We start from the raw sequence: 10,351 nt of genomic DNA, 5'->3' as shown, positions 1-10,351 counted from the left end.
TTATCAATAGTATTTGTTTATTGGAATAAACAGATAATAAATATCTTCAGTCATTTCCTCATGTACTGTACAAAAACAATAAAAGACTTGGACGTAAATCTCCTGCATACAAAACTGAACAATATAATACGTGTTATGTACAAACAGTTTCAAGGAAAAGTTCATAAGTCAGAATAGAAATGCTTTAGTTTAAAAATTACAAAAAGGAGAGATTTTGGTTTGAAAGATGTTTTAAAATAATAATGTTCACTTTCTCCTGGTTGTAGTATTGCCATTTTCATATTTTTTACAAAGTGTCTGTACTGAACGTCTCATTGATAGTGGTTGCAAAGGTTCACATTAGGCAGAAGTGGTTTAAACATGGCTGAATGTTTAGAAAAAGGTGTTCAATAGTGGAATTTAACATGTATAACTAGGTGCTTCTTCTGTCATTGGATTAAGGGCCCATATTATGTTGTTTCCTCATCAAAAACAGACCTAGAGTTGTGTTTTGTTTCATTCACACTTGTTTAACACACAAAACCTGCATATTTAGGCTGACTTCCTCTCTCAAATGGAAAACACTTTGTTCCACCTTGTGATGTCACGAGGTAATACGTTTGTAGTAAGTGCGCCACTGCGTTTTGAAACTCCACACACCTTCACTAGAATCATTTTGATGATTTCAGCCCTGGAATTGCTGATCTCTGCTGAACAAAAGGCCAAATGTAGCTGTTAATTTGGAAACTACTGCTTCGTGACATCACAAGGTGGAACAAAGCATTTTGAAATTTAGAGATGAAAACAGACTAATAACAGAGGATTACTCAAACATGTGTAAATGAATAGAAACGCGCCAAATCAACATATGAATCTACAGAGAGTCACGAGGTCTGATCATGTTTCCATATAACATCAGTCTGTGAGGCAGTACTTCCTACTTATTTAAAACAATCTTAAGGTGGCTTTATTTCTCCATTTTCAGAATAGCTTCACTGTCAAAATGGTGAAAAAATCCTGGATAAGCTGAGGGGAACTAAAATAAAGGTAAACAATGCTTTAGACTGAAATGTTGATGAAGAGGCAAATGCGGCTTGGCCTGTCACGATAACACATTTTGAAGCAAAATATTTAGCTAAAGAGAAATACTGTGATAAACGATAACACTGAAACTACTTTACGCCACCAACCCAAAGCAAGATCATCCCAGAAAAGCATTTTTAAATTTACTGCTTCATTAAAAAAAACAAAAACAAATTAGCACTCTCTACAGCTCAAATCTCGCATTACATACAAATGGCAAAAAAAAATTCCCCACTATTACGAAGGAAAAGTACCCAGCTCCGAAATATATTGTCGAAACTATATACTGAATGATATTGTAATTACAGTGACAGGCCTAAATGCAGTCAATATATTAGACATAAGCTGCGTGAATACTGCTTTAAAAAGACTTGCTTTATGAAATACAGACAGTCCTGTTTTGTGCTTGTTACATTCTAAACAAAATCTTTGTTGTGAGTCTGTAAATCGTAAACTTGGTATGTTCGATGGTCTGTGCACTCTTCACGGTGCCGCTCCAATCTGCTCCAAGGTAGATCTGTAGAAACTTGGATGAAACTCAAACTTGACTGACTCTCTGCTGTCTTATATTAGCTGTTCACTTTTATCCACGACTTTTCCATGTTTTTCCAGAGATGTCCCAGACTTGAAACGTGGTCCGTCTACTTTACCTTTGTGCTCTGCTTGTGTAGTAATCATACACAACAGCATCAAAGAACTCAGCCCCGAGTATGAAGATAATTAAGGAACTCTGGTAGGGCATCTGGAGCAACACCTGCCCCCACAGATATATTTTTTTTGTCCGTTTTGAGTCCCATTCATCCAGTCAATTCAACAGGAAGCTCCCTACTGCATAACACCTCCCACTGTCGGGCCAAAAGTGATATTAGCCTCTCCCTGCTGTCTGCAGAAGGGACAAAAACGCACCACTGCACCTCGCCAGAGTAGGCTCCGCCCCCTGGACACCTGGCCCCGCCCCCCAGCGCAGGCGTGACTGGCTCTGTGGGCGTGGCCTGAGCAGAGAAGTGGTCCATTGAGAGGGGGCAAAGCAGGTCCGGACCAGGAAGTTCATCGAAAACCAGAGTCAAAGCTTGTGGGTAAGTCTGGTACCCCAAAAGAACGCGGTCCAGGTCGCGGATACGACGGGCCTCGCGAAGATGGTAGCGCTCCCTAGAAGATAAAATGAAAATAACAAGGCTGATGAGAATATGACGAGTTTTGAGGAGGTTTAAGACACTTGTAGGAAGTAGGGATGTAACAATAACTGAAATATCGTGATATCGTATCGTCAAAAGTCTCACAATAATATCGTGGGCTGTCACAATATATCGAATTACAAGTTTGTTTGCTTAAAGGCATGGTTTTACAGCTGCAATAGCTAATAAACATCAGGAACTTCATATCCCATGATTCATTTCAGCAGAGACAACAGAAGTAATATGCTTTTTACTTGAATTCTTGGGATTATGACAGTAATAATACAAACCAAAATCTTGTCAGGGTATTTTAAAAGCAAAAAAGTGTCCCATCTACAATTATATCAGCCAAAATATCGCAATAAATATCCTACATCCATGAGATACATATCGTGATAATATCGTGCCGAGAGATTTGGATATCGTTACATCTCTAATGCGAAGTTTAAAAATTTGGCTCAGTTGGTTTGTTGAACTAAAAACAACTAGGCCAAAAGTAAACAACTGGCTCATATCAGATTAGTACAAAAAACTACAATTTGATTTAGTCCTGAGATTATAAACTGTACATTTTAGTAAGGCTGGATAAATTCAAAAACACACACAAAATCGTATTTCCTCAAACTGGTCAATCATCAATTTCATTTTGTATTATTGTTCACTGGTCTCTCCAAACGAGCTGTGAGACGCTGCAGTACATCCAGAACGCTGCAGCTCGGGTCCTGCCTCGAATTAAGAAGTACGAGCACATGCGTCCTGTACTCAGGTCTCTGCACTGGCTCCTGTGGCTCAGAGAATAGACTTTAAAGCAGCTCTGCCTCTTGCTGGTGCCCAGAGTCACGACTAAACATGAGGAGTCAGAGTTTCAGGTTCACGCAGATAAAACCTGGAACAGTCTGAACATGTGAGACAGACTCGACTTTGACTGTTTAAATCCAGACTCAAAACGGTTCTGTTTAACTGTGCACATGACTGAAAGGTTCTTCTCTCTAATTTATGTCATTAATGTCTCTCTCTCTCTTTTCTAATTTTAATCTTTAATTTTATGATGATTATTTATGTTTTGATTTGTTTTTATTGTGATTTTAATGTATTTCTTATTCTGTAAAGCACTTTGAATTACTTTGTGTACAAATTGTGCTCTACAAATAAACTTGCCCTGCCTTGCCTTAAAAACAAATACAAATACATAGTTAATAATTGTCATTTAAAATAAAATATTACAATTTCTTTCTCCAACGTCTGAACTCTGCTCCAGGGTTGGCTGTAGACCTCTTACTTAAAAAGACCGAAGCGTATCACTGATATTTACAAATGACAGGTCAATTGCACAGCTCTACTTTTTGAAATGGGGATAAAAGTGCTACTGCAGATTAGACAAGTAGTGAAATTTGACTCAACTTGGATCAAATTAAACCAGGCCTTAAACCAGGATCAAACCAGGTGTAAACTGTGTCTAAAGTTGGTTTTAAAGCGCACATATTATGCTATTTTCTGATCTATGTTATAATGCCGTTTCCTCATCACAAACAGACCTGGAGTTGTGTTTTGTTTCACCCACACATGTTTAACATACAAACCCTGCATATTTAGGCCAAGTTCTTCTCTTAAACAGAAAACACTTTGTTCCACGTTGTGATGTCATGTCATAATACAGGAAGTGCTCCACTGTGTTTTTAAACTCCATACACCTTCACTAGAATTACTGAATGATTTCAGCCCTAGAACTGCCAATCACTACTGAATACAAGGTATAAAGTATAAGGTAGCTATTAACTTGAAAACTAAAGGCTGAAGTATAGTTCTGCGTTGACTCAACGCGCACTGCCGCCGTTGCCTTGTCGCTGTCGTTTTTGATTTATGGATCTGCGTCGAGGTCTGTGCACCGTGAAGTAATTCACTGCCAAAACACTAGGGGGTGACGATATCTGTCCATTCATATATACGGTCTGTGTGTATGACCCGCAGACGTATAATCTCTGAAAAGTTTAACATGAACCATCTCTAACGCGACAAAAGCACAGAACAGACTCACCATTAGTACAATGTGACTCTGTCACAGAAAGAACACTCATATTCCACTGAGTCGTGTCCTTTTTAAGTCCGAGAGAAGCTGACTGCGTACCAGAAGCGAGCTGTTTTATGAGCGCTTTGTTTATGTAAGTTAGCCATGCAGTTTTAAGTTTTGTTTTTGTAAAAGGTAAACACACATGCGCAAAGCTGCATTAAACACATTATTTATCAATATATACTGAAAGAAAGAAAAGTCGACAGGAAATGTATACAAAGCGGTGGTACGGAGGATCAATCACAGCTCTTATTATCTGCGTCGTTTTGACGCGTAGTTAGAAAATTTCGGAAGTGCACGTTGGTCGACACAGAGGCCCTGCATAGGGAGTTCGCGTCGACGCAGACTCTCTACGATTTGACGCTGGACCGTAAATTGGCCTTAACACTACATCACAACGTGGAGCAGAGCATTTTAAAATTTGGAGATGTCGACAGACTAATAATGAAGGATGACACAAACATGTGTGAATGAAACAAAAAACACAACTCTGGGTCTTTTTGAGGAGGTAACAACATTCTTACATGGCTTAAAGCTCTCAAAAGTAAATGTTGTGTAATATAGGACCTTTAAACCTCACCTGGATGGCGGTTCTTTGGCGAAGTCAGGCAGAGGGTAACTGACGTAGTCCTCGTCCAGTAGAAACACGTCTGTGCTGGTCAGGATCAGAGTCCGAGGCTGCAGGATTGGACCAGAGGAGCTTGAGGGGGCAGGTCCAGAACCAGAGGGGGTGGAGCTCTGAGGTAACACCTGAACCACACACAACAAAACAAGTGGTCAAATTAAGCAAGGTTTTATAATGTTTATTTTTTCCCAAATAGACGTGAAATGAAAAAAATTTAAAAGTAAACTTGACTAAAAATGCAATTGTTCAATATAATATAAGAACAATTTAACAGAAGAAGTTTAACTAATACAGCACTGAAAACCAGGACCAAAACAGGACTAAACCAGGATTAAACCAGGACTAAACTAGGACTAAAACCAGGACTAAAACCAGGACTAAACTCAAGACTAAACTAAAATCCCAAGACTAAAACCAAGACTAAACCAGGACTAATAACAAGACTAAAACCAAGACTAAAACCAAGACTAAAACCAAGACTAAGCAAGGACTAAACCAGGATTGAACTAGGATTAATTACGATTAAAGGGGCAAAATCAAGACTACATTGGGATTAAAAGGTCTTCTCCACAAAGACTAAACCAAAGCAAGGCAAGTTTATTTGTACACAAAGTAATTTAAAGTGCTTTGTGAGACATTAAAGACAACCCGCATTACAGTAGGACTTGAGATGGGTTAAGCAAGATCCAGCTCAGATCTAGACCAGGACTAAGAAACAAGAACTAAGCCTGGACTACACTATAATCATGAGTAAATTCAATTCAAGTTCTTTTAATATCGCACATTTAAAACTACTTCGGCTGACCAAAGTGCTTCACATAAAAGTAAAACAAAACAACAACAACAACAACAACAACAAAAAACCAAACAAACAGATATACAGATAACATGATACATACAAAAAGTACAATAAAACACCAAGATATCCTGTCTAGCTAGTATTAAATATTGAACAAGGACTAAACCAGCTGTACCTGAAACACAAGGAGGTAGAGGAGGATGTTGAAGCTATGCGAGGAAGAGGCACAGCTGTTCTTCCTCTCGGCCACGATAAAAGTCAGATCTCCCATCTCCTCTTCACTGGGGTAGATGAACTTCACTCGGCTGTGGACCAGCTCGTAGTTCTGCATTTTACCTGCAGGGGGAGTCAAGAACAGGATGTTAAACTGCTGCTCTGGTAACCTTTTCAATACTTTAAACCTATTTTATACAAATATTATATTAGTAATGTCTCCTAGTGATTAAATGGGGTGAGACCGACAGGCAAATAAACAAACAAACAAAAAAAAAGGTCTGTCATGTCATGTGTCTAAACTAACTTTTCAGTTCATATAAAAAGTTAAAGCAGCAACATTTTAAGGTCCCAAAGAACCAGAGTAGTATTTAGATTATCTTAATCTCTGCGCAGTGTCTATTATGATGATTAGTTAACACATCTGGACCTGAGGAGTTGAACTGGGAGTAGAAGTCCTGCTCCGAGGGCTCTGGAGGTGGCGCCCTCTGCTGGAGACTCAGGACCGACATCAACTCTTGAAGAAACTGCCCTGTGCCATAGGAGTCCCGGCTTAAGCAGCACACGACCTGGTCCCCATTGCTCCCTGCAAACAGGAGAGGAAAAAGAACAGATCTAAAACATATGACGTCTGATTAAGGATAATATGGAAGCATTAGAAGATTCTTAATGAATAGTCTACTCAGAAACTCCCCAAATATTGAACCACATCACTATGTCTTAGGAATTGGGTACACAAAATTCCCATACTGATCTTGTCCTTTCAAATGAGTGACCAAGTATTGCCACCACATTTTAAAGGTGCACTGCGTAACTTTACTGGTAGAGCAGGGGTGTCAAACTCATTTTAGTCCGGAGGCCGTATCCAACCTACTTTGATCTCAAAGGGCCGGATCAGAAAACTCATGGCATATAAACCCCAAAAATAGCAATAAGTTCAAATATTTGTGCAGAGAAATGCAAATCTATTACAGAAATCTTTTTTAACTGATGAACTCTTTTACAAAATATTATAATATTCTGAACAACCTGAAACTTTAAGAAAAATGCAATTTCAGCACAATGTTTTAACATGAACTTGTATGTAAATAGGAATAAGTAAATTTTTCTTGGAAAATCCTGCACTCCGCGTCCACTTTTCTCATTTTTGACATTTTGCTGATGAGGGTGTCACGATCAACAGTCAAAACGATGGTCCTTTAAGAGCGTTTGGAAAGAGACAAGTCTTCATTTGTGCTGCTCTGGTGGGAGGGGCCACGTACAGAGGCACTGGAGACGCTGCTATGCTCAGCACCGCAGAAAATTACCAATATTTTAATAGAAAATATATTAAAATATTTTAGTAGAAAATCAGCCAAAGGCCAGATTAAAGGTCTTGGAGGGCCGGATCCGGCCCCCGGGCCGTATGTTTGACACCTGTGTGGTAGAGGGTCCACTACCTTCTTGTATTCTTGTATGTTATTGCTTTGGGCTGGATTGTTCTGCAACAGTATGGCAATAAACTTATTTATCTCCATGGAAACGTCACCAGGACAAGTTACAGGTCAGATCTGTGAAGAGGTGACCCCAGTAGCAGCAGGAATGCATGTGTTTATGGTATATATTCCAATTAAAAAGACCCTAAAATAAAATAAATGCTGGATAGATGTTTAGTGCCATACTGTGTCACATTCCAGGAAAAGCAATAATATCTCCATGGAGACAAGCAAGTGACGGACCAGAAAAGTTACACAGTGCACCTTTTTATAAAATCGTATAACAAAAAACTCATTTGTGTGTGTTGTTGAACTTTGTGTCTGTTTTTGTTTCATGTGGATCAGTGCAATAATTATAGTTATTAATCACAAAAACAGGTAAATAAAAATATGACAGTCAAAAATAAAGATAATACCATAAATACAGCACTGTGCAAATATGGTAAAAAAAAAAGAAAAAAAAAGTAAAGCGGAAAAAGGACAGACAGTGAAACCAGGACTAAACCAACTGTATATGAGCACTAAACCAGAACTAAACCAAGACTAAACCATATCTAAACCAAATCCAGGCACAGACCTAGGATCCTGAAGTACTGGTCAAACAACCCCACGTTTACAGACTGAATGTGGGACAGAGGCACGGAGAGGCAGCAGCACAGGCACACAGAGGGGTCTGAACACTCCAGCACCTCCAGATCTGAGAAGAAAACAGCACTTATATCAACAATTAACTATTTACCAACATGGCGATCCAAGAGTAGAAAGAGACTGTGAGCAGGGAAATCAGTTCTCTACATTTTCCAATTATTTTCCAGGTTTTCCACCATAGAGCATGAACAGCCGCGGTCCAATCACAGCTGCTAATTTGTAGCATGTGTCTCTCAAACGCAGATCTCCTCTCCAAAATACTCATATCAGTCAAAATATAACTTCTTTTACTTTAAATACATAATAGTTTGATGCTTCGATTGTTGATTGTGTTAAAATCCATGCTGTTTCTCAATCCTCCGTGTTATTTTTTTTCCCTATTTCACATGTAAAGCTTTTGTTTTTGACGCGAATGGAGCATGTGTCTCTGATTGGCTAATCTGCCTGTCAATCACGCCTTCTGAAATAAGGGAGACAGGATACAGCTCCAGATCCACTCGTCTTTGTAAGCAGTAAGCAGTTAACATGGAAAGGACAAATTGTAATTCCATAAAACTTACATATGTGATTTATATTTTAATAAACCGCAGATTTTTTAGAACATTTTAGTTCTTTAGCTGAGGGAGCTGCTCAGAACTTCTCCACACACACATATAAACTGGTATGTTAATAACATCACAACCAGGATATGAAACCTGATTCACTGCAAGTGGACAGAATATGACTTGCTGATTGCCGTTTAAACACGGTACTAAAGAAAACCCACCCTCAGGTACACAGACAGTACCTGAGGGCGGGCCAAGCGAGGAGGCAGAGTCTTCTAACAGGAAGTAGATGGCGTTGGAGGAGAGCAGCAGCAAACAGCTGAGTTCAACCTCAGGAGATTTGTAAAGGACCACAGACAACCACATGACCTGCCTCAGCTCCTCACCGTCAGTCTGAAATACAGAGAGGAGACAGGGATGAGAATACAGATCAAGTACAAACCAGGGCAATGCAAAGGTCTAGGACTGGAACAACCTCGAAAAAGAAGGTTTAAACTTACTTAAATAGCATAGTAAGTAGGAATACTGCAGTTTTTTAAATAAAAAATTCATCAGCCATTGGAGAAGCCCCCCGAAAAAAAAAAAAAAAAACACACTGAACTACGATTTGAGAATGACTAATATTAAAACAACAACAAAGAAACAAAAAAGTGGTGATGTGTTACCAGAGCAACATGTTTGTGGAAGAGAGGCTGCAGCTGTTGAGAGCTGAGCCCAGAGAGGAGCTTCAGTCCTGGGGAGAGCCCTGGTGCGAGGTGGGGGGAGGGCTGGGTCTCTTCCAGTGAAACAGAAAGTGACAAACTGAGGAGAAAAAAAATGCAAATTACTATTTTTCAGCCCAAAAAGTACAAATGAATGGTAAATTTTTTTGTTTGTCTACATTGATCCACAGGGTATATATTACTAAGCCATAAAACCCAAGTACCACATTCAACAAAATACACTATAAAATGAAATAAGAGAATCTATGAAAAAAAATTATAAAAAATACCGGTGTGTTCAATGCCATTCAAATAATTAAAATATTATCATTGTTTGTTATAGGGCTGGGTATCATTAAGAAGTTGCTGATACGATACATACCTCGATACACAGGCCACAATACGATACATATCTCGATACAGTGCACTTTCGATTCGATATGATATATTTCAAATTGATTCGATACGGTTCAATAAAAAATAAAGGCTAAATCATGGCTGTGACACTAAAAGTCTTTGTTAAACCGCTTCTTGTGCAAAGTTCATATGAAACACAAACATTTTAATCATCAAAACAATAAAAATATCAAATGTGTCGCATAAATGAGTTTCCTTTCACTCCACAAGGAACAAAACTGTAGCTCTGTAACAAAATAATTTTGTAAAACACACCTAAAAATACTCTTGGTGATATATCGATACAGTAGCCCACGATATCGATACTGTATCATCACATTAAACGATATGATATATCGATATTCCGATATTTTTGCACACCCCTAGTTTGTTACAAGGTTATATGGGATGATTAATGCATTACACAACATATGGCTCAGGTTTCTATTTGGTTCATGAATAAAATGTTAAAATGAAATCTAAGTAAAAGTAATTAACAAAACTAGAATAATGGTGTAAATTTCTTTTGTTGTGGTTAGTTTTGTGCCTTACCTGTCACTATGGCTAGTCCAGGAACAACAGCACTGCTCTCTGGATCGGAGACCACCTAGAAACAAAAATACAGATTAAATCGCCTATATTAT

The 10,351-nt window shown here is 38.6% G+C and overlaps 1 protein-coding gene across 2 annotated transcripts in view; it reads right to left on the bottom strand.

Annotated features, from left to right (window-relative positions):
- Positions 1-10,351, bottom strand: part of nisch (nischarin) — a 30,031-nt gene continuing 19,680 nt past the window's right edge. For both annotated transcript variants that reach the window (XM_055159181.1, XM_055159182.1), the window contains 8 exons: positions 10,260-10,314; positions 9,276-9,411; positions 8,853-9,003; positions 7,995-8,114; positions 6,373-6,528; positions 5,905-6,065; positions 4,886-5,055; positions 1-2,211 (listed from right to left, as the gene is read on the bottom strand). In XM_055159181.1, coding sequence (XP_055015156.1) covers positions 1,860-2,211; positions 4,886-5,055; positions 5,905-6,065; positions 6,373-6,528; positions 7,995-8,114; positions 8,853-9,003; positions 9,276-9,411; positions 10,260-10,314 — 1,301 coding nt within the window. In that variant the 3' untranslated portion in view covers positions 1-1,859. The remainder of the gene's footprint in view (positions 2,212-4,885; positions 5,056-5,904; positions 6,066-6,372; positions 6,529-7,994; positions 8,115-8,852; positions 9,004-9,275; positions 9,412-10,259; positions 10,315-10,351) is intronic.

Source organism: Boleophthalmus pectinirostris, unplaced genomic scaffold (genome assembly GCF_026225935.1).
Source record: "Boleophthalmus pectinirostris isolate CB_2022bp ecotype Guang Dong unplaced genomic scaffold, ASM2622593v1 HiC_scaffold_23, whole genome shotgun sequence".
In the NCBI taxonomy this organism is placed as follows: Eukaryota; Metazoa; Chordata; class Actinopteri; order Gobiiformes; family Gobiidae; genus Boleophthalmus; species Boleophthalmus pectinirostris.
This window is presented reverse-complemented; position numbering and strand designations above follow the sequence as displayed.